Source organism: Boleophthalmus pectinirostris, unplaced genomic scaffold, assembly GCF_026225935.1.
Source record: "Boleophthalmus pectinirostris isolate CB_2022bp ecotype Guang Dong unplaced genomic scaffold, ASM2622593v1 HiC_scaffold_22, whole genome shotgun sequence".
Taxonomy (NCBI): domain Eukaryota; kingdom Metazoa; phylum Chordata; class Actinopteri; order Gobiiformes; family Gobiidae; genus Boleophthalmus; species Boleophthalmus pectinirostris.
In genome coordinates this window covers 15,081,223-15,100,090 of record NW_026571190.1, presented here as the reverse complement: position 1 = coordinate 15,100,090, position 18,868 = coordinate 15,081,223, and the positions used below count along the sequence as shown (strand labels likewise).

Below are 18,868 nucleotides of genomic sequence, written 5' to 3'. Positions count from 1 at the left end.
TGGCTTAATGCGATGGCGCACTATAGGCTGAATCCTCCAGTAAATATCCCTTCCCATTGCCTGGTTATCACCCTCTTTATATCTCCGGTGCAATCAATAGAGGCAGTTAAATTGTGAAATCCGTACAGCCACTCACCCAGAACAATCCTATGTCGTTCCATTTGCATACTGGCTTTTTCCTCCACCGTCTAGCATCCTCTCTGCTGTGTACTTTGCAGGCTTCATAAATCCAGGGGTATAAAACAAGCGCCCCTTCCTTCTATAGCATATACAGGAGATCGGGCCAGCAGAGCCTGTTTGATTCACAGCACTGTACATAGATGCATTGGGAATTTATAGGGAGGCTTAATTAGGAGTTGTAAAAGTGACTTACTGTAATTGCCTAGGACACAGTGGCCTATAATGTGGCCGTTATAATTTCCATAACTCTAAAGTCTTGATTTTCTCCTCAAAACTTTTATGTCTTGGAGAGGCTATTTGATGTTACAGCTATTTTGTGTTAGTGCAGAAAGGAAATACCAAAAAGAAGCTCTATACTTTTGAGTTTTTGTTATTGCAATGTGTCATCGCAAAAAAATGTGATTCAAGTTTAAATATATTATTCCGACATCAAGCTATGGCAGAGCAGAGCTGTCGGTTTGGGGCAGAGGAAAGTAGAAGAAGAAAATGTCTCCCCTTACAAAAGAATGAGGAGTGTTATGTTGTTTCTGCAGGGGTTTAGTGGGAACAGGAAAAAGGTTGAGACTGGACAAAATGTGAAAAGGTCAAGACATACTAAAGCACAACCTGTGCTCAGGACCCTTTGGTCTCTTTTAATTTTGTTTTTGTTTGCCATCTTTGCTGCAGTGGAACTGTACAGCTTGGCTTTTAAAGACAAAATAATGTATGTAAGACCTTTTTTCAAATGCACAATTTATAAAGATTCTCATGGCTGCTGCTGTCAAACTAGTCAATGAACACTGTCCCCTCTTCCCCCTTCTTCCACCTGCATCCCCCATAAAACCTTCGACTACTGTCATAACTGTGAACTGGATTGATGCAACAGACTAGACTTAGACAAACTTTATTGTTACATGCTATAAGTACCCCATTAGTGTATATGTTTACATGCCAGTGTTTGCACTTTATGAATTGCAGTTTCTACTAGCTTAGTTACTTGTGACAATGGAAATAAATCCTTGAATCTTGAATCTTGAACTCGCCAGAATCCAACTGGAGCTCCTCTCACTGTTGCAATGCAGCCCAAGCCTGTGGCTCAGACCAATCACAGAGCAGCATTGTGGTTTGGACAGAAGCCTAAAGTGAGATGCTTTAGCCTTTTTTTTTTTTTTTTTTTTTTGCAGAAATACATTTTGTTTTGTTTTGATAAAGAGCTTTTCTCTCAAATTGTTTCCCCATCACAAACATACCTGGAGTTGTGTTTTGTTTCATTCACGCATGTTTAACACACAAATCCTGAATATTTAGAATGAGTTTCTTCTCTGAAACGGAAAACACTCTGTTCCACCTTGTGATGTCTCAAACATGTGTGAATGAGACAAAACACAACCCCAGGTATGTTTTTGATAATGACAACATTATAATGTGGCTTAAAGTTCACAAGAGAGTATTTTGTATAATATAGATACACATATGTGTGGTTAGTTGTCATCTGTGGACAATGGTCAGACACAGAGAGGAGTTGTTCATGTGGAGAGTGGGCTCCTCAGGGTCACTGTGTTTGTGGGAGAAATAACCATCTCCAGTGACCTTTTCAAACTATGTGGTCTATGTTCCCAGGCATCTCCAGACCCACTCTACTCTCCGTTTCCTTGGCTTTACTTGAACAACGCTGTGGTTGCACGAACAGCAGTGCGCTTTGTATGGAAGGATGTATCGCTTGTTCATGTTACAGGTGCCCTGCTTAACTTTTCTGGTGGAGATCTGTTCTTTTCTTCTCTCTATGAAGATATTTCCTTGAATGTTCCACAATATGGCATTGCACGTATTTATCAGTAAGAATGCATGTTTTTAGGTCAATAAAAATGTTGTTGAGTAAATGCAGGATGGGTTTGTTTAATGCAATACCAAGGCATTCCAGACAAAAGAATAAAATCTCCATGGAGACAAGTACCCTCCACCAGAAAAATTACACACTGCACCTTTAAGTGAAAATAAAAGAGCTCTTAGGTTACTAAAATCACTTATTATAAAGCATTTTTATTGAGCATTAAGTTGGTCCATACATATTTTTTAGCTCAGTATCCCACAGTGCTGCTTTTGTACTAAACATTATGCGTCACCCCATGTTACGATGCCTATTCGCTTCTACCTTGCTGTAGATTGTCTGATGCCTTAACGTGATAAAACTAGTGTTGACAGTGTGTATTTCTTGTGACCCAGAGCCTCAGCAGACCTCCGTGTGATATGGAACACAGACAGAGACAATGTTTTAAAGCATTCCTCCTTTTATATAAACAGGCTCCGAGTAGCTTTGGCTGTGTCTCGATTAGCATGAATTATTTGTGAGATAAGAACCGCTGCTCCGCTGTGCAATCCTGGCCCCTCAGACCTGTGCTGTGTGTTTGTATTATACATGTACTTTCTATAATATTCATGAGTACTGCACACTGTACTGTCACAACAATAGCAGCTCCATGCTTTATTCAAAGAACTGATTTAAAAATGGAGCGTCCTACTCCACTCACATTCCGCTGGTACTTCTGCACAAAAATAAGTAGGTTTACCGTTGTTATTTTATTAAAGAAAAGTAAAGCTGGTCCAACTCACAAAACACCAACATAACTAACTTAACAGGGCTATTGAAATAGAAAAACTGTGGCTGGATGTTGCTATAGAGGTTTTCAGCTTGAAGAAAAGGTGGAAGTAAAAGGCTGGAGACCAAGTGGATGTCTTAAGCAGGAGAAGTTTATTTACCAGCAATAATACGAGCTCGGGGAGATTTGAAAAGTGAACTTACTATGATTTCAAAAGTGAACATAGTATGATCTCCTTGTGTTTAAGCAGCTTTATTATGCTTCCAAAGGTGGAGGTTTATAAAGCAAGTGTGGTGAGACTATGACGGCACCAGTTCGACAGCAATATGCCACAATTTAGGTAGTGGTATGCCAATGGTATACCAAGAGAAGATCATGGTGTAAATATAGCTTTTGTGAGTCAATGTTAAACTGAGAGATGTACATGGAGGATCAATTACAGATAATTTTTCTTACAGATGTCATATAAATTAATCACCAATAGCAACAATAATACATCTATTTGTATTAGGGATGGGCATTCGATTAAATTTTCTTAATCTATCGTGGAGAAAATTAACGATTGATTATCGATTAATCATTAACGTTTTTATATTAAATTTATCATCATTATTATTACTATCTGCACTACTAATCTGCATAAATAAATTCAACTTCATGACATATAAACCGTAACCAATCTAGAGTCACATCAGCCCGATTGAGATTATAATGTGTTTAATGCAGATGTGCGCAACTCTCACAGAAACGAAACTTAAAACCGCATGGCTAATTTGCATAAACTAAGCGAAGAAAAAAAAAACAGCTCTTGTGTCGCTGATGCGGCACAACTCAGTGGAATACAGGTTAGTGTGACCATATTTGCGTTTGTCAAAACCAGGACACCGTACGGGGGGTGGGAGGTGGGGACTCGTCATCGACATTGCGCTACTTTCACCTGGTAAAGCTTTTTCCCACTGGACACCGAAACATATGTGCTGCTTTGTACACTGTGCACATGGACTCACACTTGTCCTGAATGCAACGGAAAGTGTGGAATTTCTTGTACAAATCATTGTTAAATACACATTTGCGCTTCAGCACATTGCAGGCTGACTGATTGTCTGTGTCTGCTCGCTCCTTCTGAGTGCAGAGAGCTACATGTACTAGGGATGGGCATGATTAATTGATTAATTGATAATTGATCATTAAGAATTTCATCGATTACGTTAATTTTAATCGACAAACCGAATGTAGGTTGCTGTGCGTAGCCTGACCAAACAGGGTCCGTACATGTGTCTCTCTGCACTCAGAAGGAGCGAGCAAACACAAACATTCGGTCAGTCTGCAGCGTACCGAAGCACAAATGGTATTTAACGATGATTTGTACAAGAAATTCCATGCTTTCCGATGCGTTCGGGACAAGTGTGAGTCCATGTGCACAGTGTACAAAAGCAGGAACATATGTTTCAGTGTCCAGTGGGAAAAAGCTTTACCAGGTGAGAGTCGCGCAATGTCGATGACGAGTCCCCACTTCCCTCCCCCCGTACGGTGTCCTGGTTTTGACAAACGCAAATATGGTCACACTAACCTGTATTCCACTGAGTCATGTCTTTTAATCCGACAAAAATTGACCGCATCAGCGCACAAGAGCTGTAGTTTTATCTTCGCTTAGTTTATGCAAATTAGCGATGCGGTTTTAAGTTTCGTTTCTGTGAGAAACTGAATTAAACACATTATAATGTCAAACGGATTGATGTGGCTCTAGAGTCGTTATGGTTTATATGTCGTAAAGTTGAATTGATTTATGCAGATTAGTAGTGCAGATAGTAATAATAATGATCATCATTTTAATATAAAAACGTTAATGATTAATCAATAACCAATCGTTAATTCTTCCGACGATCAATTAAGAAAATTTCATCGAATGCCCATCCCTAACATGTACGGACCCCTGTTTGTCCCCAGACATGCACGTTTGGTCACCCTACGCTACACGCAGCAACCTACATTCGGTTTGTCGATTAAAATTAACGTAATCGATCAATTAATTAATTAATCGACTAATCATGCCCATCGTTAATTTGTATAGCACTTTTCAAAAAGATCAGTGTGCTCTGCATTTAAAAAAAAAAAACTATTTACAGTGACAAAATGATAGCAATGGAGCAATAAGACATTAACAATTGCAATAACAGACTATATAAATACATGTTCTATCAAAATCAATAAAAAAAAAACTTTCTGGGAGAGAAAGTTTTGGAGCTCAGGCTTATGAGGCACCCTTTATGGTCCGATGGGTTTATGGTCAGTGAGGAAAGATGCACCAGAGGAGTGAAGACAGAGGAGTGTTAGGCTCATCTGACAAGTTCACACGCAGTATATTGTGGAGTTTGTTGGTTAGGAAATTTATAGTTGATGAAGTATATTAAGTATTAAGTATGATCAGTATGATAACACTGTAGCTAATGTACTGGAGTGATGAATAATGTATGCTACTCTATACATTTTGGTAACAACATGAATAATAACAACACTTTTGGTAGCTTTAATAAAGCGTGAATAATTCATAATGAACAAAAAGTGGTAATAAGAATGACTGAGGCTCAACTCATCCCTCTTAATCCCTTAACTGATTTACTGTCTAAAGTCTATGCTATTTAACAGCCTGAAACACTCAAAGGAACTGGATGTATTTGTTTTTTTCTTTATTTTTTCACTTCCCTTCTTCTTGCCCATTTGTCAGTCTGCTTCAATCTTAGAACTGTTGACTGAAAAGGTCAACAGTGTCTCAAAATAAGTTTGTGAGGTGCACTTTCAATATAGGGAGCACTTTTTCATGCTTTATCACCATTTCAATATCAATGTTGTAAAGCCTACTGCCACACTCATAGTTTAAATTCTATGTGCTACGGGAGAGCTCTTATATCTTTAAATCCTGTAAATGGCATGTTATCTCCAAAAGGATGTTGCTGAAATGTTCCAAATTGATGTTTTCATATACAAGCTGATATCAGTGAAGTGTGCCTATGAATATTTCACATGTAGCGTCTGCAGATAAACACGATAAGTTGCCGTGGCGATACCACACTTCCTGGCTCGGTTAGCTGAATACTGATATCCCTCCATTCATGAGAGACTCTCACATCATTGTAACCATCAAATCATAACATAACTAACTATATCACATAAAGGTACACTAGGTAACCTTTTGTGTACATTGCCTGATTGTCTCCATGGAGATCTTACAACTTACCCTAACATTTTCCAGTAAATGACATGCGACATATGTAATTAGTTTAATATTAGGCCATTTTATTGTTCAAAGAATACCTTTTGAATGGGCGATTGGGCGATATACCTCATATTATTTTATCAAATTTTGGGGATTTTTTAATTGCATTTTCTCTTACATAAACAAAAAATGTCCTTCAATATTAATTTCCTGAATATAAAAATCTGAACAATGTTTTTACAGACAAAGGACCCAATGTTACACTTAGTATTACATTTGAATGTCCTCCAACAGTTTACAAATGATCACACTTAAATCTGTAAATGACTCTTGCACTTCATTGTGAATAGTTTCATTGTGAATAGTTTCTTTGTAAATGCTCCTGACACGTACTGCTGGTGTCCTCTTTGTTAAATAAAAATAAATAAATAAAGCTTATCATTGGCTTATCAATGTTGTCTAAATTTTTATAAAATTAATTAATTACACAACCCTACATGGACAAATATGTATTCTGACAATGAGCAGGGCTTCCTCTCCATATCTGACCTCTATTAGCCTGGTGACGTCTGTCTGTTTGTTTCCCTGGGGACAGACAAGTTCAAGTCCACACTCTGAAGCACTCTAGACAAAGCAATAACATCTCCATGTAAACATGGCAAACCCTTCACCAGAAAAGTTACAGAGGGCACATTTAAAGCTCTCCTCTGTAGCTGTTTTCAGGCCAGCCAGAATGGTGCTGGTTGCTGCACCAATTAGACTGAGAACCACAGTGCGACCTGCGTTCATACCATTTAAGTGAACCCATGATGCGTCATCGACAGAGGGGGTGAATTTGCCACCAAATAAAAACAAGGCCATATGAAAGCAGATGTCACAGCAAGGAAAATAGCAATCACGGATTGCATCATCAACACCAGCGAGCATTTGTACTTATACGAATCATTATTTATCTACACCAAGATCTGCTACAACATCTGCTGTGGACAAGGTGGCAGCGACGCTGAATCCAAAAATGTAACCTTATCACGTGAACATTTCTCCACCATATTACACACACACGTTTTTGTTTATTTTACCATATACGACCTGGATGAACCTGCTGACATTTACTGTGTCATCGCGGTTTGCTTGGAAAAAACAAGTTTTACTTGGTTCTCGTCGGGAACCAACTTTTCGATTCCCGAACGCTCAGATTTTCAGTGTGAACACGTCAGTTGGTTCGAGATTAGAATCAGGAACCGGCACTGGCACAGTTCTCTGTCGGCCTGAAAACGCTATGTCAGACTCTCCTTGGCGTGCTTTGGTGGTGAGATCTGGCAGTTGTCTGAACACACTTTTGATTTATTGAAGCGGCAGGGAAACTATGAAGCTTATTTTGTGACAGCTCCAAAGCTCAGAAATTTAAAATGTCGTGGATCTGATGAATGAAGTGAAGGGAGGCTTGTGCTTCTCGCCGCAGTCGTATGTCACTGTCCAAAATGATGAGGCCCAGGACTCCAGCAGGCAAAATCAAATGTCAGGGAGCCAAAAGCCTTTGGGTGTATACAGCTCAGCGATGATATTATGATAATACATGCATTGTGATCCTTGCAAAACTTTAACTTTATGTATTATTTGATTATTTGGAAAGTGCTCCTTACTTTGGGATGCCAGCTTTTTTGGGTTGCCAGAAGATAATGGCATCTAAGTTTAAGTTCTGTTTGTATACTTTTAAGTCACTGTCAAAACAAATATGACTGCTTACAAGGAAAAAAGACAGGAATGAATATTACAAGGGACTTTCTGCAGAATCAATGAACGAAGCACTAAACTCTGTTAATCTGAGGTAAGAAAAATGTTGTTTGTTCGCAAAACATATGTGACGAATGACCCCCTTTTTTCACATGCGACAATGAAAAAACAAATCTGATTGGACGATCATGTTTGTTACCAGTTTGAGACACGAGAGGACATGGAGATCAATCTGATATCCATCTGTTGGCCTGTCACTGCAATTACAATATAGACTTATTGTTCTTTTTTTTTTTTTACAATTTCTTTGCACTAGTTGGACATGTTTTATTATTTTTTGCAATATGATAAGATTTGAGCTGTAGAAGGTTGAATAAATAACTTCAATGGCTCATTATAGATGCAAACTAACTGCTTAAAATGTTATTGCTATACTGCTGTTTAGTTATTGCAGCTCATGTTTTATTTAATTTTATTTTTTTAATATTTTACATTTAGAATACTTTTTTGGAGGAAAATTATGCTTTATTGTTTGGTCTCAATATTATCACTTATATATATATCATTTCGAGCATGATGTGAGCAGCTCTGGCCTGGGGCTTTGGTGTTGGGTTTGAGAGAGCCGTACAGTGGTGATACATGATTGTTTAAACATGAAAAAATAAAATTAGATCTGAATACTAAAATTCACTAAATTTTTCAAAAGTGAAAAGCTTGTTTTTCTCAATATTGTCACAGTGAAGCCATCTCAAGCCAGCAATATATCACACTTAAAAAGTTGAATTATGCAAAAATACAGCAAGATATTCTGGATTTACAACCAAGGCCATAGGGACTAGCAAATAACAGCACATTAAGCAAGTACATATGACTTTAGTAAGACTTGCTTATTTGCTTCCTGCTGATGTTGAACCAGAGTCTGAACCACACAGGGAGTCAACGACAGACGATTCTTTGGTCTCTTGTAACGTCCTGTCAAGTCCCACAACTCCAATGAGACACAGAGCCTTCAACTGACGGTAAAGTGATGGATGTATCATATGACAGACATCAACGCCCATGTGTGGAGTCTACACCAGTGCAGACTACAAATGAGACGCACAAGTTTGAGTGTCGCCTCAAATAACCGTGTCTGTCTATCCAACTCACTATTCACCATGGCAGCAGTGTGGCAGGATATACTAAAGAGGATAACAAGTTCTAATACGACATCATGGGGAGGCTGTGTGGAGTCTGTATGGTTTCTGTGTCCAGAGTTCATCTGAAACCTGCACGTAAGATTAAGATATCCTCCAGGTCTGATCCATGCTTCAATCTCTTAGACCTAACTAGCTCAAGGACCATTCTCTGGATATCTCTGGATGTACCTTCAATCCAATCCAGTTTTATTTATATAGCACTTTTTATAAACATGGCATTTTCAAAGTATTGCACAGACAAGTTTAAGAAAAAAAAAAAGAGAAAGATCATAATTAAAAAAGCATTAAAAACATGAAGCTAAATAAAAATGTAAAACTCTAAAATGCTACAGAGAAGGTCTCTTAAAACCCTCTGGTTTTAAGTCTCGTGTCAGGCACCATGAGCTGGAGCTGGCCCTCAGACCCAAAATGTGTGTGGGGGTGTAAATTTGGAAGAGGTCAGTCCATGTAAAGCTTTAAAAACAAACAATAAAATCTTCAAATCAATTCTAAAATGAACAGGAAGCTGGTGCAAAGGCGGAAGTATTGGTGTGACATGCTCTTGTTTTTTTTTGGTTTGTGCCATTGACTTCTGAAATAACTGCAGATGGTAAACGTTAGCTGGAGGATTTTACCTATATTGCATGTTTGAGGTTGATGGGAGAATCTGAAATACCTGGAGAAAACCCATCTACAAACTGGGGGAAACATGCAGAAAGGTCAGGGAGTCGAACCTTCTTGCCGTAAATGCAAACCACACAGCCACTGTGCTCTGACCGCGATGTTAACTCGAGATCAGGAGAAGTGACCCAGCGCTACTTAGTGTAAGATGACATAAGAGTAGTAGGTGATAAAATGAGTTAACCAGTGTCCTGACCTAAATTAGAGCCCTGTACCTGGTAACCCTGTTTCTAAACGGCCTCATTTTTAATGACTAATAACACCAGATTGTCCCTCCGGAATGTACTATCGAGCATTAACTCTCTCTCATTAACTTTTCTTGCACACGTGACCTGACCATAGACTGTATATATAAATGGACATAGTTTACCGGCTAGCCACCGCATTTCAAATAGAAAGTGAACATGGACATGAGGATCATCGACTGTGGATCCAATTTACTTTGTACTGAAAAAAAGCTGCCCCCCTCTTCATAATTATTGCTGCAAGGCTCCTCTTTTGGATCTTAAAATATTTGTATTAACCCACTTTACATGAATCTGGTGTTTTTTATTTCACTTTTTTGATGGTAAATCAATTCCTATTCGTAATATGGAACTCTGCTCCAAATTTGCCCCATAACTGCCAGTTTGAGATGGTATTTTGACCCCCATAGTATATTGACCTCGGGGTCAACATACCGCTGTAGTAAAAGTATAGTACTTTTTTCTTTAGTAGTTACTTAAATGATCATTATTTCTCATCTAATTTACTTTTATTATATATTGCTACATATTCACTATCTTTTAAGGTATTTTAAGGAATGTTTTGATGGATAACGACTTGGTAAATGTATGGTTAAAATTGCATATACATAGCAATCTTGTCACTTTTGATATTGTATTTTACATTGTTATGGTTTTTAGTTTGCTATGTTCAGATAATCCTTAATCATAATGTCAATTTATGCAATGGTTTGTAAAGATAATGACCTTGAATTTAGTAATGTTGTGTTATAATAAACATACTGGGGGGTCAGATTACTATAGCCATAGGTATCCCCTATTTAACTACTCAACTGGTCACCCCTGTCTATTTTAACACGATTCCAAATCATTATACATCACTTTGATTACCTAACTAATTAATAACTACTTATCTCATTTTCAGTAAAATATGTGTTTAAACAACTAAGTAATTTTTAACAGTCAAAAGTTATAATCGACATAAAAAATGCATCTGAGTTCTTCAAAAAACTTTTAAATATGTCAGTATGCTTTAATTTGCAGATATATTATTAATATTCAAAGTTTTTAGGTTTTTTTTTGTTTTTTGTTTTTTTCTGTAGAATTAAAGTTCTTTATTAATAAACTATAGATTTTCATAGGGGCGCCAATATTCTATAGGGGAGTCAACATACCATAATAGGATTCTGACCCCGGGGTCAAAATACTATATGGTATGTTGACCCCGGGGTCACCTTACTGCAGCCTCAGTGAGCTTCATTTGACTGGAGCCGAACACTATGGGTGACGTCACACTCCCTTCACTTCTTTATACAGTCTATGCTCCTTACACATGGGTTAAATGCAAACCTCACATTGCATCTTTTCTTTATTTTCTTTATGTCCCAAGATGGAATAATATAGACATTTCCATGTATTCATAATGAAGCAAAGATACCCTATGATATCAAGCAAACAGGAGCATAAGCACATATGTACCTCAGCCTTGGCCTCCAAATATTATAGTTCACCCGGTGCAAGATGTACTATAGGAGCCCTGCGTTCTGCCTACAACATCAATCAAAACGCTGCTCACTAATGCACCGGGGCTATTAATTGTTCGCCCCGGCACCAGAAAATGTAATTAGTACAAAGAAATTGGGGCACTGGGTACGCGTTGTACACCTCCATGTCAAAGGGGCTCTTCATCATTCTGCTATTCCTGTTCTGAGGCTTGTTCTGCAAGGATTTAGTTCTGTTAGCATGCAAAGAAAATGTCTGTATGTATTAAAATGATTGAAATCGCTTCCACTGTAACATTTTGTATGTAAACTCGGTATACTATACTTGAATTAGCCTTAATAAAGCATGAACAAACACTTAAATCATAATCAACAAATAGTTTATTAAAGGTGCTGTATTTTACTAGGTTATTATCTTACCCCCTCAAAAACATAGCTGGAGCTGTGTTGTATTTCATTTACAACCCATTATTATTAGTCTGCCCACATCTCCAAAAGCTCAAAATGCTGTCATGAAGTGATAGTTTTCAAGTGAACAGCTACTCTTTAGCTTTTGTTGAGTAAAGATTAGCAAAGAATGAAACAAAACACAATTCCACTTATGTTTTTGATAAGAAAACAACATTATAACATAGATCTGATAACAGCATAAAATAGGCTCTTTAAGGTGATTCAGGCTGAAATAAGTAAGCCTGAAATAGTCTTTGTAAACAACAGTAGTAGTGGTAGTAGTAGTGATTGTAGTGATATTGCGGGAATTAAAAAATCTATTTCTTCTTTCAAAGCTATTTCTCTTTTAATTTTTTTAATCAGATAAACTTGTTAATGGTTCTTGTTTGCAAATGACTACTAACTACTAACTTTTTTTTTTTTTCTCCAAAATCTCACATAAATAACATGTATTACCGTCAGAGCTAAACTATTGTTAGATATAGTCAGTGTTGGGAAGTAACTGAATATATGTACCAAAAATACATATTCTGAATTCTTATTTGAAGTAACAATATTCCTGTACAGTTACTTTTTCAGTCGGTGGTTTTCAGAATACAGTGACTTACCTAATACTTTAAGTTAAAAGGAATACATGGCAGTACTTTATCATGTAATTGTTGCTTTGAACTGCACAGTGTTAGTGAGAAATATACGAACAGCTTTTGCCGTGGGTATATGTGCTATTTTTCATCTCTAATTAGGCATACAGTAATTAATGCATACCAACAACAATAATAAGATAATGTAATATCGTGTCACTATAATATAATGCAACTCTGTGTAAATGTATTCTAAGTGTTCAGTATATAGTACTCTAATCAGACTGTGTATCAGAAGCAGTTACAAAATACCTTCTAATTTGGGTGTTCAGTATTGTGTAACTAAATACATTTTCAGATTAATTCAGAAGTAATAGCCCTGTACTTCAAAGCCACAATTACAGAGGGTTATGAAGATGAGAGCGGAGATGCCTATATCTGTGACAGCACGTTAAAGCTCCTGTAGACAGCCCGTAATGATGAGCGCTGTTCAGCTTTGTGTCGGCTCTATCTGAATATAATAGCTCTTAGCGTAGACTAACCTCAATGCGTGGATTTATTCAGCCATGCCTCGCCATCGCCATCACCGCTTCTAAATCAGCTGGCCTAATTAGAAGCCGGACGGCGGTGAAACATACATTCGTCTCGCTAACAAGGCTCTCCCCTCTCTCCTCTCCTCTTTCTTCTCTTCCTCCTTCCCTTCTTCTCTCTGTGATCTCGCAGCTGTACAGTTCAGTGGACTTCGGGAGAAAATGGCAGCTCGTCCATGAACACGTTACGCCCAACAGATTCTACTGGTGAGTCATTTTGTACCCACGCACATCCCTGCCCTATTTTTAACTTAAAGGAGCAACTCTACTGGTTTAACAAGGTGGATGCTATAGGGGTAAATACTGTATAGTGAGGTCTGCGATACAAGCACACAGGAAAACATGAAGTCTAACTAGAATCATAGCTTTTTGTCTGTCCAAACTTTTTTATTTTACTTAAAAGGTTCATATTACGCTAATTTCTGATCTATTTTATAATGGTGTTTCCTCATCACAGACATAAATGGAGTTGTTGATTGTGTTTTGTTTCACTGACACATTTAACATATACATCCTGCATATTTAGTTCTTCTCCCAAACACTCTTTTACACCTTGTGATGTCATGTGGCAATACAGGAAGTGCTCTATTGTGTTTTTAAACTCCATACACCTTCATTAGAATCATTTTGATCATTTCAGATCTGGAATTGCCAATTTCTGCTGAACTTAATGTAAAATGTAGCTGTTAACTTGAAAACTACAGCTTCGTGACATCACAAGTTCACAGTCAATATTTTAGAGTTGTTTTTAACACAAAACATGTTATTTTATCTATTTGAAAGTTAAATGGGGTTTCGAGTTTAGAGGTGATATGGTTGAAGTGAATTCAGCTTCCCCGAGTGTTAATTCAACTACCCTTAGTGTTCATTTGACACCTCATACCCACCTCTTCAAAATCCCGCAAGAGAAGTCCAGTTTTAACCACTTTTGTACATAATTTCATCTTAAATTAACCTAAATAAAGTGTAAAAATTAAACACCTCTATGTGTTTAGTTAAATCAGGATAACTCTATAAGGTGTTTATGTCTCTCTTTTTAATTTTAATCTTCATGATTATTTATGTTTTGATTTGTTTTTTATTAATTTAATGTATTTCTCTGTAAAGCACTTTGAATTACTTTTGACGAATTGTGCTATAAAATAAACTCCTTGACTCTCAAAACGTTAATATAACTCTTGATTTCGAGGTTAAAGGGACAGTTTGGAATTTTGGACATAGGTTAGCCAGAGTTTTGGAGATGTGTGAAGACACTTTTTTAAATATTCCATCCAGTCCTTATATTTGCAGAGGTCGCTGGTGCTAGGCTAGTGCATGTCAATGGCCATAGTTAGCCTGCCATTAAAAACAGTCTTACCCACTCCACAAAACACCCGAAGCAAAATGGTTATAACGCCAGGCTGTCAATGTGAATGTCTGTGCTGATAGAATAATTTTAGAAGTAAAACCAACCTTGCATTTGAAGGATTTATGTCTGAGCAGCAGCAGCAAGTTGTACTTCCTGATAGAAAGCTTGGCAACAGTGAACTGATATGTGAGAAAATAGTCCTTCAACATGCGATGATTCATGCGATACAAGGATAGTTTTATTTCAAACATTATTCTATCAACACAGACATTCACATAGACAGTCTGGTGTAATAATAGATTTGCTTCAGATGCTTTGTGGAGTGGGTAAGACTGTTTTTAGTGACAGGTTAACTATGGCCATGGCCTGACATGTGGTAGCCTAGCACCAGCGACCTCTGCAAATACAAGGACTGGATGGGATATTTTAAAAAGTGTCTCCACACGTCTCCATCACTCTGGCTCACTAGGAAATGAGGCCCTATGTCCAATGTCCATGTTACTGAATTACCATTTGCAAAACTGTTAAATTAACTCTAGAACAGATTGAACAGATATAAACCTTGAGAAAATGTTAAAATTGATTCTGTGAGAGTCAATTATAACACTCCACTTTTGCTGTGTTGGAACAGAGCATTTTGGGCTTTGGAGATGTAGACAGACTGATAATGTGGCCTTACTCAATCATGTGTGAATGAAACAAAACACAACTGCAGGTATGTTTTTGAGGAGGTAACAACATTCTAACACTTAAAGCTCAAAAATGTCAATATTGTATACTATAGGAACTGATGCCGATGAGGAGTAGGCAAGGCAAGTTTATTTGTATAGCACAATTTGTACACAAGCAATTCAAAGTGCTTTACAGAATAAGAAATTCATTAAAATCACAATAAAACAAATCAAAACATGAATAATCATAAAATTAAAGATTAAAATTTAAAAAAAGAGAGAGACATGAATTACATAAATTAGAGAGAAGTTAATCTGTAGAATTATAGCATTTAGAGTGTTAAAAAAGTACAGTATATTCCTGACTTTAAAACTTTGCCCAGGAACTACAGTTGAAAGCACATATTTACAAAAAAAAAAAAAGAAATTATGATGAAAACTGTGATTGACCAGTATTGAATAAAATCACAGTTTACACGTACTTATAAAACAGATTTTTTCCTGTGATTGAGAGCTGTGGAGAACCTCTTACTGCAGGAGCACAAACGGGCAAAACAAACTTTGTCATAATCCGATCCAACTTGAGAAAAGCCAAAAGCAGCACTTTGACTCCGGTTTACTCCGAGATGCACAGAGTGAGAGTGTATGCTCTGTTCTGAGCCACTGAGCAGCTCATATTAATGTGTGACTGACTGGTGATGCTGCAAAAACTCTCTCTTCTCTCCTCTTTTCTTTGCCATTCTTTCTATATTTCTCTGTCTTTCTTTTCTTTAAACTCTGTCATTCGCTCCCCCCTCACATCTCTCCTGTCCCGCTCACTCCTCTCCTCTCCCCAGCGTTTCAATCTCTTTTTTTCTCTCTCTTTTGTAATCTTTCTCTACCTCTCTCTCTCTCTTACTCCTCACTGTCTCTTTTTCTTTTTTCTCTCTTTATCTCTCTATTTCTCCCTCCCTCTCCCCTCTCTTACCCTCTCCTCTTTCCCTGTCACTTCCGCCTTCCCCTGCATCTCCTCACTCAATCTCTTTCCGTTTTCCCTCGCTCTCACGTTCTTTCTCCCTCCTCTAAGCGGCTGTCTACCCCCCTCTCTCTCTCCCTCCCTGTCCTCTCCCTCTGCCCCCTCTCATTCTCTCCTCTTTCTCTCCTCTGTGTCTCATTTTCTGTCTGTCAGTCACGTCCCACCCCACATCTCTTTCTCTCGTTCATTCCTCACCTCTCTCCCCTTTGTTAACTCTCTCGTTCACTCCTCTAAGCTTCGCAATCTCACTCTTTTTCTCTCTTTGTTTTGTTTCTTGGCTCCCTCTCTCTCAATCGCTTCTCACTGTTTCTCAATCCCTTTCCTCTAAGCGCCACTCTCTCTTGCCTTCACTCCTCTCTTCTTCTCTCTCCCTCTTTCTCGCTCTTCTCTCCTCTCTCCTTCCCCTCTTTCTGCCCCTCGCTGTTTTCTTCTTCTCTCCTCCCTCTTTCTTCCTCTTCTCTCCTCTCTCTCCTTCCCCTCTTTCTGCCTCTCACGCTCTTCCTCTTTTTCTCCTCCCTTTCTCTTTCTGTCTCTTCTCTCCTCTCTCTCCCTCCGTTCTTTCTGCTCTCCCTCTTTCTTCCTCTTCTCTACGCCCTCCCTTTTTCTCCCTCTTGTCTCCTCTCTCCCTTCCCTCTTTCTGCCTCTCGCTCTCTTCTTCTTCTCTCCTCCCTCTTTCACGCTCTTCTCTCTCCCTCCCCTCTTTTTGCCACCCTCTTTCTCTGCTCTCCACTCTCCTTCCCATTTCTGTCCCTCGCTCTCTTCCTCTTTTCTCCTCCCTCTTTCTTTCTCTTCTCTCCTCTCCTCTCTCTGCCTCCCCTCTTTCTGCCCCCCTTTCTCTTCCTCTTCTCTCTTTCTCCCTCTTCTCTCCTCTCTCTCCCTCCCCTCTTTCTGCCCCTCGCTCTCTTCCTCTTTTCTCCCTCCTTTCTTTCTGCCCCTCCTCGCTCTTCCTCTTCTCTCCTCCCTCCCTTTTTCTCCCTCTCCTCTCCTCTCTCTCTGTCCTTTTTCTGCCCCTACTCTCTCTTCCTCTTCTCTCCCTCTTTCTCCCTCTTCTCTCCTCCCTCCCTTTTTCTCCCTCTTCCCTCCTCATGCCCTTTTTCTCCCTCTTCTCTCCTCTCTCTCAATCCCCTCTTTCTGCCCCCTCTCTTTTCCTCATCTCTCTTCCCTCTCTCTCTTTTCTCCCCTGCTTCTCTCTCTCTCCTCTCCTCCTCTTCTCCCCGCTCCTCTCCCTCTTCTCTCCTCCCTCTCTCCCCCTCTCTCTGCCCTCCTCTTTCTTCCTCCTCCTTCTCTTCCTATGATAAAATCAGGCTGAGATGAATGGTGGGTTGCAGGATGCGCTCTGCATTCAGCCGCTCAGACGCGTATCCCTCCACATCTCTGCCGCCGCATCTTGGCACATAAACTCCAACTCATTCTATTTTTTATTTGTGGAAAAGCTGGTTTTCTCCCGATGCCTCTGCTCTGATAAAAGTACTGTATTGGAGTCTATGGCTAATAATGGGTTTGGGGCATCCCTGTCACTCCTCATCCCCTCTCAGTAAAAGTAAAAAAGTGCACAGTCATCGTAAACGTAAGCACACATCTTTTACACTTAACTGCCCCTCCGAGGTGACCAGGGGCTGCTTCCCAATGAGTGATAATAATGACTAGAGAGATCATGGAGTCTGGCAATTCTGGCAGATTCTACCGGTGAGTCATTTTGCACCCACACAATAGACGGTTCGCAAAAAACACATTTTTTTACCTAAAGGGGCCATATTACGCTATATTCTGATCTACGTTATCATTTTCCTTTTCAAAAACAGACCTGGAGTTGTGCTTTGTTTCAGTGGCACACGTTTAACACACAAACTGCATATTTAGGATGAGTTCTCTCAAACAAAACAACACTGTTCCACCTTGTGACATCATGTAGTAATACTAGTAATACTAGAATCATTTGTTGTCAATCTCTACTGAAATAAAGGTAAAAGTAGCTGTTAACTTGTAAACTACTGCTACATGAAATCACAGTGTGGAACAGATCATTTTGAGCTTTGGCCATGTACAGTAGAAGAACTAATAATAAATAGTTACTCAAACTTGTGAATGAAACAAAACACTAGCCAGTCACCTAGTGCCTCCGCTCAATTTCATATCTTTCCAGCGACTAGGTCAGGAATCAGAATACAAAAGACGATTCGCAAAAAAAAAACTGGAAGTGCAAGTTCGGGCACCAGCCAATCAGAGAAGAGCCATATATTCTGTGTTGGCAACAATTCCTGAGATCAAGGATTTAAAGTTGGAACAAAGAGAATGTTTGGTGAATTTGTTGCCCTTCTTCTTCCTACAAGATTTGGAAAAATCTTAATATACCTAGCCTGATTCATCAGCCGGTTTCACTTCGTAGAAACAGTCTGACCTTGCATCATTGGAATTCGTTCCCTCAATTGTAGGCAGGTACTTTTTATCATTTAACGCTGCTATTTTTTTGTCTTTTAACTGCTGCTATTTTGTCATGACATATGTAATGCACCGCTAATGGTACTAACTGTACTGGTATATTAAGATTTTCCCAAATCCCGTAGAAAGAAGGGCAAAACTGTCTTTCTCCTTGATGAAATTCACCAAACATTCTCTTTATTCCGGCTTTATATTCTCGATCTTGGGAATTGTTGACAACACTGAATATATGGCTCTTTGCTGATTGGCTGGTGCCCGAACTTGCACTTCCGGGGTTTTTGCGAACCGTCTATTGTATTTTGATTCCTGACCTAGTTACTGGAGGGAAATGAAATTGAGAGGAGGCACTAGGTGGTGCCAGCCTGGATAGTGCATTCCATACGTCACGACCAAATAGCAGCGATTGGTTAAATTTAAAAAAGTATCCGCCTATCGTTGAGCGAACAAATTCTAATGCTGCGAGGTCAGACAGTTTCTACGAAGTG

General features: G+C 38.8%; 1 protein-coding gene across 1 annotated transcript in view; it reads left to right on the top strand.

Annotated features, from left to right (window-relative positions):
- sorcs3a (sortilin related VPS10 domain containing receptor 3a) overlaps nt 1-18,868 on the top strand; it is a 379,316-nt gene that overhangs the window by 262,464 nt on the left and 97,984 nt on the right. The window contains exon 5 of the mRNA XM_020926320.2: nt 13,044-13,117. Within this exon, the coding sequence (XP_020781979.1) occupies nt 13,044-13,117 (74 nt within the window). The remainder of the gene's footprint in view (nt 1-13,043; nt 13,118-18,868) is intronic.